Source organism: Triturus cristatus, chromosome 4_1 (assembly GCF_964204655.1).
Source record: "Triturus cristatus chromosome 4_1, aTriCri1.1, whole genome shotgun sequence".
In the NCBI taxonomy this organism is placed as follows: Eukaryota; Metazoa; Chordata; class Amphibia; order Caudata; family Salamandridae; genus Triturus; species Triturus cristatus.
In genome coordinates, this window is record NC_140585.1 from 247,147,603 (window position 1) to 247,163,936 (window position 16,334).

Below are 16,334 nucleotides of genomic sequence, written 5' to 3' on the forward strand. Positions count from 1 at the left end.
TTCAAGTCTCTCGTCCTGGCCTTTATATCGCTTCGGGGTCACGGCCCAGCCTATCTTAGAGCTCGACTCAAGCACTCCAAGTCCAGCCGTGTCCTCAGATCAAACAGTCTCCGCCTTCTGGCTACTCCACGCTTCCGCCGCTCTAGAATCACGGCCAAAACCTGGAACAGCCTACCACTCTCCTTACGGTCGGCCGAGTCTGAGACGCTCTTCCGACGTTCTTTAAAGACCTGGTTGTTTTCCAGCCCTTAGACCCTGTCTAGTTCCTCATCTGCCGCCTGCCACAAGCGCTGGGACACCCTCGTTGGGGGTAGCTGTGCGCTTTATAAGCTTCAAAAATAAATACATTCTCTAAGAAACAGCCTCCAGAAGGTAGGAGGTCTCATTCACCCTAGCCAAGGCTGCTTCTACTGCATAGACATGCTGAGTTTTCGGTATCTGTCAGGTTGCTACATGGACGTGCACACTCTCACTGTTGCCTTGACACTGTAGTCCATCAGGAAAAGCATTTTGCCAGTTCAGACCTGTAGGACCTTTTGTTTTGAGCCATCCCACAAACCCACCACTTTGGGAGGTACTGCATTGGTATCCATGCATAATGTGTGGAACTTGCCATTAAAAGTAACTTTTAGAAGAACAAGTGACTTTCCTTTGGTAATGCTCTTTCAGGTGGATATTCTATCTAACTGCAGATTACTAACCACCCTCCCATGTCCCTATTCTGTGGAATGGTTGCCTTTTCGATATATAAAGGTTCCAAATTAGAAATCTGTGCACTGGTCCTTCCAGTTTGCCAACGGGCTCTGAGGGTGCGGACAAGCCTTCAAAAGAAACTGACGTAAGCACTGATAGGTGGTACTTACATGCAGCTCCATTGTCACTTTCGGGGCAGAACAACATTGGTGTGGAACCACATGGCACCACCTAGAGGCGCCACCTACCTACTGGCGCCACCTACCAGCTGCTTTTTAGTTTCTAGCTCCAATCTGGCATCTGGGGAAATTCGCAAGGTGAGGAATCTACTAGATAAATTATCCATCGGAAAGAGCATTACAAAAAGTACTTAACTTGTTCTTTTGAACTTCTTTCTGACTTGTTGCAAAGTTTACTAAGTATCTTTTATTTTGTATTATTATAATGTACATACTGCTCTCTTATCTTTTTTTTTATTGCTTTTGCTTTAAGGCATAACACATTCTTTAGCTTTTAGCTTACACAACTGTTTCTTAGTATTACACCATGCATGAATGGAATTATGTTGAAATGGCTGGAGCAAACCATGACAGCAATGAAGAGTGAACCAACTATTTTATCTTAAGGTTGCAGCGTATCGTAGAATTATCAATGCTCCTTGGGTGTGTGTTGGGTTGTTAGGGGATAAAGAGGGCAATGACGTGCGGAGCAGCTATAGATCCAAAAATTGCACTTTCACAGTAAACTGGGAAAAATGAGACCTTGTAGTTTGTTTTTAGGTCTCCTGTAGAGACAGGTTGCGAAAGACCTTTAGTGGCCCATACCAGAAACTTACAGCAGGCTTCCCAAAGATCATCTTTCGTGTCTCTCTCATTTGCTTGCTTCTTATTTGATGACTTTCCTTCCTCTTCTTTTCCCTCCCCTGTAGGATAGTTTCTTTGCCATCCTTTTGATTGGTTGACTTGTATCCTTCCTATACTCACAGTTGGGAAACTTGTTTCTTTATTCCTTCAGAACTCCATGAGAGTGCATTTGTTTTCTTGCACACTTCCTCGTGTGCTGCACCCCCAGCGTCTCCCCCCCCCATGCTCTGTGTTGCTCCCTCTTTTCCCGACTCCCACCTTGTCTATTCCTTCCCCTACCCTGTCTTTTCTTATTTTGTATTTTTTTATTCCTATCCCATCTTCGGGCTAAGTCTCCTCCGTTGCTACCCTGCCACTTGGCCTTGCTCCTCATGTTAAGTTTTCCCCCACCCACTCCTCTACTGCTCGCCATCCCTGACATCACAAATCTAATTTACAATTCTAGGAGGGCTTGGCAGCTGCTAATTGCTTCTTAGTCACTTCATTTGAGAAATGTGCGTTTTGAAGAGAGTTAAATTAAGTTTTCCTAAATACCGCTTCAAGCGACAAATTTACCAGTAAATAAAAATAAAACAAAATGGTGGCCAACTCATGCGATATGCTCATGCGTGGGGACATATGCGTGCACATAGGTCATCATATTAGGCTACCATAGGGTCATGTCTCAATGTGGGATACACATATTTGCACTATTTTCTCTCTTTTTTTTTTTTTTGCTGCACAGCATCGGCAAAAAACATTTGCAAAGCCACTAGGTTGGATAGGTGAGACCTATTGGCTTTGCCAATGCTTTTCAACAACAAGGTGCTAGACCCAAGGGGAACTTGTTTCTCACAGGGCTCTATTTAGGTTTAAGCCATCTACCTGGGATGCAAATAAGGGGGACCGTCATCTGAAAATCTTAATGTGGGGTAACACATATAGGCTGCAAGTAATCCAGTGGTTACGTCACAACAACACAAGAAGACACAACTGTGTTCTAGGATGCACGTCTTCAGTTGAGAAGAACATTTGTAGTTTATACTAAGAACAGTTCTTTAAATGTTCAAGGTCGTAACATCATCATAAAAAGTAGTTGTATTATTCCCAATCAGAAGCAGGCTTAAATAGGTCGATTGCTGTCTGTTACCACCTGACTTGGAACAAGACTTTGTCTAACTTTTGTATGATTTTATTTCCCTCCAGCCAACAAATCATCCTATTTCATCTGCTCCCGGGTTGGCGGTAACCGGCACTTAAGGGATGTCACCACTCCAGTCCACGAAAAGGTATCCAACAAGACGCTAATCTTCGAGTCCCGATTCGAAAGTGGCAATCTACAGAAGGTGGTCCAGGTGTAAGTTTCCTTCTCTGTCTGTGCCTGATACCTGCAAGTTAACCCACTCATTCATTCACATAGACAGTTTTATTTGTTCAGCAGTTCGGTGCCTCTGCACTGAATAGATAGCTGAACTAAAGAGACTGCATAACCTCCAGCACTTCGACCACCACCAACCTTATGACTTCTACGTCTTGCTTTATGTGCGTTTGACAAACCTGGTAAAAAAAACCATAGTTCTGACTTTGGTTTATGGGAAGAGTTTGAGAATAGGTAGGGACGTTTGAGTGTGTTCTCCTGTGCTGTCTTAGAAAGATAATTCCATATAGAAGTAACACCTTCGGCTACAATAACATGGAAGCTTTGAATAATGCACTTTCCTGAACAGGCTGCATATGAGCGCGAAACGGTGTCCTCAAAGAAGAATGTTATGAAAAGGAGTCGTAAGATGAAGTTTACAAGTGGTGAACTTAAAAGGCATGCACAGCAAAATATTGCATAGCGGATACTGTAGGTAAAGGGCCAATATCTTCATTGCATCTTTAAGAAAGCCTGTGTGCGTGCTTGTCTTTACTTTGTGATTTATAAAAAGCTATACATCCAACATCATGTTCTCATGAGAGCAAAGTGAACCAATTGAATGGACAGGGCAATTAGGGATTAGGACTAATACAGCCAAACACCAAGCACTTCTTAAACAAACAAGCATTAGCAAAACCTATAGGTCTACTGGGTTTGTCAATGTGTTGTTTTGCCATGGTGCACATCCATCTACCTGTGCACCCAGCTACTCAATTATCCATTTACTTACCCATTTGTCCACCCATTTGGTTAGTCACTCATCCAAACACATAGCCATTCATCCATCCACCTTGCAAAGCACTTACTATCTCATCTTTCCACCTACCAATCCATTTATACACCTACGTATCCATACACCTGTCCATCACTCCATGTGTTAATCAACCTATTTATCCATCACCAAGCCATATACTCACCCATCTGCCTACACATCCAACCATTCCCTCATCCAACTACTCACACATCCGACACCTTACACCTGCCACTTATATCCAGGATTGTTTACTTGTCAGTTCAGTTTGCCACGTGCCATAAGTTCCCAAAATATCTATTTTGCTACCCCTATTCAATGTCTGCTACCTAAAAACGTCTTCACAGTGCAATACCCCATACTTCTCTTTTTGACATATGACATTTTGGTTACCATATTTCTGGAAATTATCAAAAGTTTTAAAAATGGCAGGATGTAGAGTCACTAGCACAGTCTGTGACACACTACTAAAAAATGCAAAACCTATTGCATTGCAAATGTTTGTTTAAACTTTCAGCCGTGTTGTAGAGCAGTCGCTGTGCAACTTGGCTGTCCAGCAGAGTCGTTCTGAGGAAAGAATGCTGTCCGAGCAAAAAGTTTCAGTAACTAGAGAGCTGAGTCGACCAAATAAAACCTGGAGAAGAGTGATTTGTCTCTGCAAACAACCATCCCAGAGAAGAGATTGATGTCAGCACCAAAGTCCGAGTGAAGACAGATGTCCAGCCAGCCTCCGGTGAGAAGGATGCTGCTGCAGTGAACACTCCCTCAATGGGACATCCGAATAGACAGATGTCCCATCAAGCAGCCTTTGGAAAGATGAGTCAGCTGCCCTAAACAGGCGGTCAGGGAGCAGAGTCTTAGTAAGCAACACAAGGGAGATATGGGAGAGAAAGGACCAGACAGAGGGCAGGAACACGGTAATGGGCTGGGTGGGAGGAGAAAGAAGTATCCCTGCATAAGGGAGAGTGGGAGGGCTGATGAATAAATAGAACCTCTATCATAGACCGAGCAGCAGACGGGCACTAATTAAGTTAAATCAATCTGTGCTTGGTCTCTACTCAACAGAAAGGAACGGAGGGACGCTTTTCCTGTGCTGGCCAATTAGGAGGCAGCAACGAGTGACTAGGAAGCCAATGAATGGTAAACAATATGCGGGCTCCAAGTCCTTTATTGTAAACAATATCTCTTGCAAAAGAGAGCACGTGCAGCTCATGCGCTGTTGTAGGCTCGATCTAAAAAGCCGTAAAGCATAATTTAAATATTTGCTGTGTCAGCAAAGTAAACACATTTTGAGGGCGCAATGGCATTAGTCTAACATAAGCCCCATCACCAGAAACGAATGGGGTCACAAACTGGACAGTGAACCCATCCATTCTGTATCATAGGATCCTCACTGGTAGAATATTCCTACCCATGTGCGGGGACCCTGCAACACTTTCATTTGAATATAAGTCAATCGGTAGAAGGAGGTAAGCACCCCAGTGTTCGTAGTCTGGGGGTGCCTCTTTAATTAGTATGGGAATCTAGGTTTCACTACATTTTTAGGTCTCGCCTGAGCCAGCGCATGCGCTACTCTGCAAGACATTTAGTAAGTGGGTTTTCAAAGTGCTATAAGAGGCTTTTGCTGGCCTCAAGCTTGTGGTTACACCCGTGTGCATGCGCGCAGCCGCCATTTGCCTTTCTTTCATGGCTCATTAAGCCTTACAGCATGCTCCTCCACCCCCTTGCTCTCAGCACTCACTACCCCCCCACGCAGCCCTCCTCTGTAGCAACCCCACTTCCCTGCCTAGCCTTTCCTCACCACCAACGCATAAACACACAACCCAGCCCCCCTGCCCGCACACACACAACCCGCCCCCGGCCACTCACTGCCTATCAGCCTCCTCTCAGCCAGGTCCCTCAGAATGCACAAAAAGACTGGCACTGTTGAAAGCTTTAAACCCTTCTCTTTTTTCAACTTTATTGACCATTATACGCTCAGGCTGCACGCTCCCTCTAAACCTTCAAGGGACGGTGTATACAGATCCACCTCTCCGTCTTGCTCGCCTTCAACGCTCCTCCCCCCGTCCCCCACCACAGAGCACGTCTCGTGGCCGTGTGTCTTGTTCCTCCTGACTTCCAGCTTACCTCTCCCAGTCCGCAGATTGCATGTAGTGATTGCGGACTCATGAAATGCATACTACTTTGATCTGTGACCTTTTTGTGGTGCTAATCGGCTTCCTGCTATCATTATACCTTGCTCATTAATCATATTTCCTGCCGCCCGTCAGGCTTTCAGAGGTCCCAGGCCCCATCTCCTGCTACGGTGTGCAAGCTTTCACTTTCTTTTTTATCCCGAGTTTCTCGTCTCCTGAGAAGAGGACACCCAAGGACACCACCAGGTAGGTTTGTCCGCATGCAAAATGGCAGAGACGGCGGAGGCGAGGGGAGGTACATGCTGAAAGCGATCGCCCATTATTTCTTTTCATTTTCGTTACTTTTGTTACAATCGCGTCAACCACGTGGGTAAAGAAATAGGGGGAAAATTGATTTCTATTTATTTACTTTTGATGCAATCACAGCCCCCCGCGCAGGTGACGTGATTGTAACAAAAGTAATTAAAACGTATTTTTGTTTTCATTATTTTTGTTACAATCGCGTCACCCGTGCGAATGCTGTGATTGTAACAAAAGTACATAATTACTGCTGCTGGGCGGGGCTGCTGTCCTCAGCCCCAGCAGCTTAGTCGGAGTTTGCAACTCCCTTTAGTGCACATGTCAGACAGAGCTGGGCTGAGCCTCAAGTCCTGCTCGCTTCTGTGTAAAGGCTTGTAAAACATTAACAAAATCAGCATCAAAAGATGATTGAACAATTACGTAATGGCAAAGTGTTATTTAATCACACTTGGCAAAATACACATTATTAGAAATTAATCAATACTGATCCAAAGTGCAGGGTGCCAAAGGGAGGGGCAAGGTAGTGAATGGAGTGAGGTATGAGGGTAAGTGACATATAACATTTTGACACTATCACAAATCAATTGTTAGGCATGTAACTCAATGCCGCATAGTCAAAATGAAATTCATTCATTGGATATACATTCATTTCCAAAACCATTCAAAATTGTTCAATCATCTTTCTGGTGTTCTCCCCCCCTACCATTTTACCAACCCCCATCCCCCTGAAATCCATGTGCTAGTGCGCACGTCTCAAGTGGTCGGAGGGGGTGGTTTCTCTGCCGCTTCAGTGTGTATCACGGCTGGAGTCAGCGAATTCCTTGGGTGTGTTCTTTGTTTATTTTTTTATTTAGATATTTTTACTCTGCCCATTCTGCTTTGCTTCGGGGTCAGTGAATTTCCCATGAGTATTCATCCCGTCCCGTCTTTAAGTTGCCCATCCCTCTCTTGGTAGGCAGGGTTGCTCTGTGCCCACTTATGCCCCCCTTTTAGTTGGTGTAGGCTCCTTGTGACCCCCTTAGTCTATCTCTGCGGGGGTTCGGTAGAGGAGGCGCCCCTCTGTCTCGAGGTCGGCTGAGTAACCCTCTGCCACATAAATCTGCCCACCTCTGTTGTGCCCCGTGTAGTGCCTGCTCCTCCTCTCCGCAGCACTGCACGTTCTCTTCTTCCTCCTTTGGCGGTTGGTTGTCCTTGAAGGAATTGCTTTGCTGATAACCCTGGATACTCTTTAAGTGGTTTTGCTTGATAAGCTCCCCCAGCGATGCCCCCCACTTCCTCCACTCACCTGCCTCCCGGCAACAGCTGAAACTTTGCTAGGAGGTGACAGACGATCTTAGAAACGGTTCAAAAGTCACTCGTACGGCACACACGAAGGGATTGTTCTACGCCAATCATATTTACTGGCCGTGCTGTCCCTGTGCACAGACTATGCAGTCCGTGGAGGATTGGGGAGGGAGTGTTGGTGATAGGAGCAACGCATTGACTATTCTGTCCTTGTGCACAGGCCAACCAATCTGTGGTGAGCCGAAGTGCACCTCACTCAAGCAGTGCTGCCCTGGTGCACTGTAGGGTGGTGCAGAGTGTAGGACCGCACTTTTCTTGTGCATAGGTCACATGGTCTATGTTTAAGGGTGGTAGGCCTGTGCACAACAGTGGCGAAACGCAAAATGATGCCGCCTCCTGCTTCAAAGAATCACGCATTCCCAAAAGCGAGGCGGTCATTCCTTTTACATTAATCCACCTGGCTGATCTCTACAAAACACTACGTTTATAACCAATCAATTTATCAAAGTTGTAACCTTGTGGTAAACAAAAATCTTCTTTACCGGACTGAATTTCATACGGGATCTTGAAATAAAATAAAATAGCTCAGAATAACAAGAGGCAGAATCCGTGGTATAAGAGTTTCTAAATGGGCTTTATTCCATCAAAAATGGCCGACTCGAGTCGCGGCCTTCAGGTTCCGTCACCACGAGGGTTCAGGAAGTGAAGTACAATACTTTATTGACAGACATGCATTTTTATAATAAGTACATTACAATGAAACGAATGTAGAAGGCGTAACATTTGATAAGAAAAGTGACAAAACAGGTACGTAATCGAAACTAGGCGTAATAAGGAATAAAAGAAACATGATTGGTTAGGATTATCAGACATAGGTGGATCTATAAGATAATACTTGGCATAGATGCGCGCGCAGCAGCATGACGTGTGATTGACGTGCAACTAGGGGGTGAAGGGGACTTGACATTTAGCTCTACATGTGGAGACGAGAAGTCTGGGGGGTCAAGTCAACCTAATCCCAAATCATATCTAACATCCTATGTTTAAAGAACTATGTTATCCACAAGGAAGGACTCTCGGACAGAATCTAGTCTATACTGACTGTGTGCGTGCACAAACGCCTAAGTGTCTATATGAGATGCGAGGGGCAGAAAACTTTCCATGGCAGCAGGGCTATGAATCACTTGCAGGAGGACGGAAAGGCTGAGTCCTTTGCTTGTGAGCTAAAGGAAATGTTTACCTAAATCACTAGACAGGAATGCATCGGCTGAAGAGCAAAATAGATAATTTGAAGGTGAAATACAGCTTCTTGGCAGGCAGGCGAAAACTGGCCGAGGCAGGCACCGTTAGCTGCACAGGGAGTAGGGCAAAGTTCATGGATACAGATGCGAGCTCAAGCTGAAGCTGTCAAAGACAGAGAGCAGGGAAAGGCTTTGAGGACAGAATCGGGCCTACTTGCCTGAACTGTAAAAATGGAGTAACTTAGCCATATAAAGTCGGTGGCCTTTCATACTTAGGAATCGAATATCCAGCCCATCGATGGCGGATCTGACAGAGAACATGTCGACGGTAGACACACATATGTTTGCGTCTTAGAAACTGGAACTAGAGGGAACATACATGTACTTGTAACATGCATATAGAACCGTTGGGGTCCAAGATAGGGGACATAACTGATCAGGAAAATCCACATTTCCACATTCCCTCCTTGTCCCCTACTTGCCCTTCAAGAGATATCAATCTTCATCATTCCATCGATTTGCTCATGGAGCATCATTTCTTCTTCCTTCTTCTTCCGGCATTTTGAACGAGAACTGTGATATGGAATGCATGATGTGGCACACAGACCACAAATCGCTGGTCCACATTGCAGGCATAAACAACAACTGAAGAGCATAAGAAGGCCAATACCTAGGAAGGATAGAACTCTCCATCCCCAGGCTGATATCACACTCCAAAACCACCCGGACCACGTCCAAGTGCCTGGATTTTCGTGTATCTGGCTTACAATCTTATGAAGGCGTGTTATAGCTTTATATACAGATGGCGAATTTTCTGGTATGAATATGCAGCAGCTGGATCCGATGACCCTGCAAGCTCCGCCCCTATCGGCCAGGATGACGTCAAGGACAAGACGATTCTGGAGAACAACAATTCTCATCACTGATTGTTCCTCTGTCAGATTGCCTAGGGCGGCTATAGTCTCATTTACTACAGCTTCAAGAGTCTTGGTGAGTCTACGTATCAGCTTACTATTTGATATTGTACCTATATAGGGAAAGATACCTTTATTGAAATCTGCATACTTGTCCCATGCCGTCTCAGTATAATCGACAACTGGGAGATCTCTTCGCTCTTTATTGTGTACTAAATGAACATTTCGATAATAATCAGGGGGAGCTAGAAAAACAGGTGGCAGAAGGAATGCTATGTAACAGGTACCATCCCAATCTAGAGGCAAACGCATATATGCAGTCTGACCACATATAAAGTAAGAATGGCGAGAAGCTCTAAATGAAGATTTACCTTGATCACTATATTCTACTGTAGTAACGCATTGGCTATGGCCCATGTGTATGGAACCAACTTTTCTCACACATAATTCACCCTTAACTGGAAATACTGACATAGTGGGCAGAATTAGTTCAACTTCGGATTTGACATTCAAAATCATAAGATTAGGCGTAAAATTACCTAATTTATACACTTCATTTTCTAAATCAGTTCCTGTTCTACTGGGGTGACCCTCCTTATTAGGGTGACAGACTTTGAATAAAACTAGATTCAGATTTCCCCATATCCAATGTTGTTGATAAACTGCTGTGTCTGGGTCTATGGAATTTAATAAACTAAACCATGCTCCACAGGAGCCATTGTGTGTGAACGGATGTGGAAAGAAAGGCAGAACTCCTTTGTTATTCTGATAGGGAGGGAGTCGGCCACACACCCAACAATTGGTGGCATTACTAGTCTGATGGGAATGATGTAACATACTAATGAATGTGTTATTGCGCAGCGCAAGTCTATAGGACAACTCATGTGGGGGGAATTCACTAAAAGAATGTTCATCAGTTATATTGAAAGCACGTTTAGAAACAGGATAATACATATGCAACAATATACTTGCAGTAACTAAAAAACTCAAGAAAAACAAAATTAATAAAGTCACAATACAGTGGTTACGCAGTAATTTACAATAAGCATGTCGTTTCATTATGATTCTGGACTCTACATGATTCAGACCTAAGGGATACATGTCGGGACAGATTCAACCGCTTCACCTTGGAGAGGACTTAAACAATCAAATCGTCCGACAGTTTAGATCTGGACCTGAGTTTCTGCTTGTAAAGTTCGGTGCTACTGGCCTCAGCCAAAGGTAGCTTTGAGTCAATGGGGGAAGACACACGGGGAGTACTGTTTGTGTCAGGAGGAAGTCCATGAAATTTCTTTATATGGCTGGAATGCACCCAGCCTTTTCTCCCTTCGATCTTCACAGCTGTTCTGGTCGTCAGCAGGACCAACTTAGGACGCCTCCACCTTGGCTCCAGTTGGGTTTTCCGATCAAAATTCCTGACGAGAACATAATCGCCGGGAATTACATCATGAGGTTTCACCTCGGTGTTGTCGGGAAAAGCTGCGACTACCTGTGAACGACAAGATTGTAGTGCAGACATCAAGGAAGCCAGGTAATCTGTCAGCATATTACAATCAACATCAGTTATTTTACGGGGTATAGGCGTCCCCCACATATTCGGTGGTCTACCAAAGATCACCTCATAAGGGGATAGCCCTGTTCGAGAGTGTGCTACCATCCTCATGTAAAATAGCGCAACTGGTAAAGCTACTATCCAGTCCACACCTTTCTCCTGACATATTTTAGACAGTCTGATTTTTAAAAGTTGATTATGTCGTTCCACGAGACCTGCTGCCTCGGGGTGTCGGACACAGTGGAATTTCCACTGATATCCCAACAAAAGTGAGACATGTTTCATTAATTCGGATGAGAAAGGCTGGCCGTTATCTGAATATACAACACGTGGTAAACCGTACCGTGGGAAGAATTCTCGAACTAGCTGCTTGGCAGTAGTCGGGGCAGTGTAATCTGATACGGGATACGCCTCTGTCCAACGGGAGAGAGCGCAGACAACTACGAGAACATATTTGAATCCTCGACAACGTTCCATCTGAATATAATCCATCTGGAGGACTTCAAAAGGATGGTCAGGAGGCTGAAATCCACCCTGCTCTACGGGAACACTCTTTCCTGGATTAAACTGACAACATATCATACAGGTACGAACCTTTTGTTTAGCTGCTGCTCGTAAATGTTTGTTGAACCAAATGTGCTGAATGCTGTCTAGCATAGCCTTCTCTCCTAAATGTGCTGGACTGTGAACTGTAGCTATAATGGCTTGAACCATGGAATCAGGGAGAAACCATACAGATTTCTCCTTCGTCATCCATCCTTGATCTGTCTGGATCCCTCCTAGTTCAGTCCACTTCTTTATTTCTTCTGCTGTGGCATGTGTCTGTATATCAATTACGTCAAGTGCGGGATCCTTAATTGTCATACACTGTGTTGGTGTCTGAACTATTGGCTTTGTCATGTCTAATGTGCGATTCTGAGCAGTCTGTTTAGCTGTTCTGTCAGCTAAATCATTGCCTTGAGAAATGATATCAGTAACCTTCGTGTGTGCTTTACATTTCATAATCGATATAGCAGTGGGTAGATGTATTGCGTTTAACAAAGCATGAATGAGGGGTCCGTGCTGAATGTGGGCACCATGGGAAGTTAAATAACCTCTCTCTCGCCACAACACGCCGAAGTCGTGTACAACTCCGAATGCATAACGTGAGTCAGTGTATACATTAACTTTCTTATTTGTGGCTTGAATACAGGCTTGTGTTAGAGCAATAAGTTCTGCTGCTTGGGCGGACAAAGTATCTATACAATTTGTCTCAATAACTTCAGTGTCTGTTGTGACTGCATACGCGGCCACTAAATCTCCTGTACTTGTTCTCATGCACGATCCGTCTACATACAACGTCAGGTCTGGATCTAACAACGGAACGTCTGTCAAGTCTTGTCTAGGTTTCGTCTTTATTTCAATGATTTCAACACAATCATGAGCTAGTGGGTCTGTTCCAATTACAGGTAATAGTGTAGCAGGATTCAATGTATTACACCGTCGGATCTCTATGTGTGGTTGAAACAATGTCAATTCATAACCGGTAAGTCTTGCTATGGTCAAGTGTTGTGTTTGTGTTCGGTTCACAAGAACCTCTACTGCATGTGGTACTTGTACTGTCAATGGATGTCCTAATACTATGGCATCGCTTTGTCTGATTGCTAAAGCTGTCGCTGCCACTGATTTCAGACATGCAGGCAAAGCCTGAGCTACGGGATCTAATGTACTGGAAAAATAAGCACATGGCTTGCGTGATCCTGCTTGATCCTGAGTGAGTACTGACAAGGCAGTACCTTCGCGTTCTGTAACAAAGAGTGTAAAATGTTTGCTATAACATGGTGTTGCTAAAACAGGTGCTTGACATAAAGCTTTCTTTAAGCTTTCAAAAGCTTGTGTATGTTCCTGAGTCCAAGGGAGAACAGTCGATGTGGCTGCCTCCTGTGTGGTTAACTGAATGAGTGGTTTTGCTAGAAAAGCGTACTGAGGGATCCACTGCCTACAATATGAAGTGAGGCCTATGAAAGCTCGCACCTCCTTTTGTGTCTGGGGTATTGACATGTTAGCAATTAACTGGATGCGATCTGGTGTAAGCTGCCTTCCCTCCTTGGACAGCGAGTGACCAAGATAAATAACTCGCTGGACACAGAATTGCAGCTTAGAAGGAGACACCTTGTGCCCCTTGTCGGCTAGGAAATGTAAAACTGTCAGAGAAGCTTTTTCACATTCTGGCTCGCTTCTCGCTGTGATCAGCAGATCATCGACATATTGAAGCAGTGCAGTATTGACTGGCATGTGGATACTGTCAAGTTCTCTCTTCAGTGCTTGGCTGTAGATGCTGGGGCTTTCTGTGAATCCTTGGGGAGCGCGTGAGAATTTAAAGCTGCGCCCATTTAAACTGAATCCGAACAAATATTGGCTTTCCGGATCTATTGGGACGCTGAAAAAGGCATTCTTGAGATCGATTACAGTAAAGAATGTTGCTTCGGAATCAATTGCTGTCAACAATGATGATATATCAGGGACCACAGGGAATTGTGGTACAATGCACTTGTTTAGTTCACGCAAATCAATAACCAATCGGTACACTGGTGGGGCAGTAGGATCAGTTCGTTTAAGAATCGGAATTATCGGTGAATTACATACATTGGAGTCTGTTTCTACAACTACTCCCTGGACAATCAGCTCATCAATGATTTTCAGCAAAGCCACTACAGCATCATGCGGTAACTTGTATTGTCGCATTCGTGGTAGTACCACTCCTGCTTTCAGGGTGACTCGATAGGGTGTAATGTTCATGCAGCCAACATCCGTAGGGCCTTGTGCCCATAGATGTACTGGTAAAGTCTGTAGTCGGGGATCCATGTCTCTAGACACATAGTGACCTTTAAAATCACGTAAAAACAACCTTACTCCTTCCGGAGAACAACATATTATGGCTCCTAGTGCTTTCAGAGTTTTAATTCCTAACAGATTTTCTGGGCATGATTTAGTAAGCAATAAATCTGTAGTTCGTGTCAAAGGTCCTATCGTAAGTGGTAGAGGCTGTGATACTTCATTAACAATAGGTTTTCCTGAAAAACCAAGGGAAATATTTTGAGAGCCTGAGAGGGGTGCCCCTGGAACTTCACTACGTTTTATGGTTGTTCGACTTGCCCCTGTATCGAGTAAGAATTTTCTATCTTGACCTAATAATTCACTATGTACATAAGGTCCTTCTTGATCTACAGGAATCTCGATAAGCGGTAAGTCAACTTCCCTCTCTAGGCTTGTTCATGCGTAACGCTGATACTCAGGGTATTCATACTGTGCAGTCTGATACATTTGTCGTGTTGTGGTTTGTGTGGCAGTAGCAGGCAACGGCGGTGCAGCTGGCACAAACTGTATGGGTTGCTGTGAGGCTGGCATGGACTGTTGTTGAACTGGCATGGACTGTCCATGCTGCATAGCTCCTTGTTCATTCTGATCTTGTCTAACTAATCGTGGTCTCTCCTTTGCAATACCTGTAGCTATATTACGTTTCAGAACTGGACAATCGTGTACATAATGGCCCAGTTGTTTACAGTAATTGCAGCTTCCTTTTACAGGAACTGCAGAATCACCAGAATGTGTCACACCTTTTTTGTGACCATCTGCTGGTACTGTCTGAGAAACTAGCATTTTCATTTTTGTATCCTTCATGCGTCTATGCTCGTGTTCTTGTTCATCCCTAATTCTATTGTGATGATACTGTAACATTTGTAGCATTTGTGACGGAGTGTTACTTTGCCAGGTACTCTCGAATTTCAATATTCTATTCTTTACTGGAGGCAATGCATTTTCCACTAATTTTGTCACAAATAAATGTGGATATGAGTCACTACTTGCTTTTATACCACTATTTATACCAAAACATTTTTCAAATCGAGCATAATAATCGCTTGTGTCTTCATCTTGCTTTTGTTTGCAGGCTGTGATTGCACCCCAATCTTCCTTTTTTGTAGTTAATAAACGTGGCAGTACCTGTACTAGTAAACCTGGTAACAGTTTAACTTTATCCCCGAGCCCTGAACCTGCAGTTCGGCCCCTTTCTTCCTCTGCTAATGCTGTCCAGTCTATCTTTTGGTCACCCACTTCCCACTCTTTTTCTTTCAGTTTTTCATAAATGCCAGCAGGCAAAAGCACCTTTAATATCGTCATAATATCAGGAAAGGTGTACTCTCCCATCAGTAACATGTCTTTAATTTCTCGGTGGAAACCCGCTGGGTCTTTGTCATGACTAGGTACTACTTTCTTCATTTCCAATAATTCCATTTTTGATATGGGTGTGTAAACAAATACACGGTGAAACTCATTGTCTTCGCCTTTTATTGGGTGCACTTCTCGTAGGGGATTTTGTCTATCCATATAGTACGGCGCTCTTTCTCTGCGGGGCAGCGAGAGAGAATCCGGACTTACAAAAAGGACATACTGCTTACGTGACACTAATATCTCTTTAATTAGCTTGTTACTAGAACCTCTCCATCTGTTTGTGAGTAGTTCCGTTAATATATCAGGTAAAGGACCAGGGTCAGCATGTTGGCTCTTATATAATATGAGGAGTTGCTGAATCATATAGATTCCAGCTAAACGTTGTTCATCTGTACTGAGATTAAAAAACGTGTGTGCTACGGTCTCATCACCGTATTTTTCAGGACTGTCAATCCAGTGAACGGCTGATCTGGCTAACTCTTGCTCATCCATGGAATCGAGGAAGTGGTAACCCCTTCGTTCTCGTAATATTTTATCTGCGGCTTGAAACGAATGTTCAGGAGACTTCAGATTTATTATAGGCGTCGGATACGTTCTGCTATTATTTGGGCATACTGAGTGTATGGGATCAGAAAAACATCTAGTATTTTCACAGGATCTTCCTCTGCCTACATAAGCTATGGTCTCTGACTGTCTTGCGGAATTCCCTGATTCGGACATTTCATCTTGCTCAAACTCGTCTGTTCCCAATCTCTCTTCATGAATACGCTCTATTTCTTTACGGATTTTTCGGCACATGGCTATTATACAATTTTGCTTATCGTGTCTCCCTTCTGATATATTCTGACTCCATTTTGTAAGAATAAGCATTGCATTCGGGTCTACCCCCGGGCGGTCTTGATTTCTGATCACACAGTTTATGAGGAAACGTAACAGTTCCCCCTGTATTTCTACTTTCTGGAATTCCATAGCTCTGTTAATACATCCTGGATC

At 44.1% G+C, this 16,334-nt stretch overlaps 1 protein-coding gene across 3 annotated transcripts in view; it reads left to right on the top strand.

Annotated features, from left to right (window-relative positions):
* AGBL3 (AGBL carboxypeptidase 3) overlaps positions 1-16,334 on the top strand; it is a 616,174-nt gene that overhangs the window by 277,291 nt on the left and 322,549 nt on the right. For all 3 annotated transcript variants that reach the window (XM_085651966.1, XM_085651965.1, XM_085651967.1), the window contains exon 6: positions 2,742-2,892. In XM_085651966.1, coding sequence (XP_085508092.1) covers positions 2,742-2,892 — 151 coding nt within the window. The remainder of the gene's footprint in view (positions 1-2,741; positions 2,893-16,334) is intronic.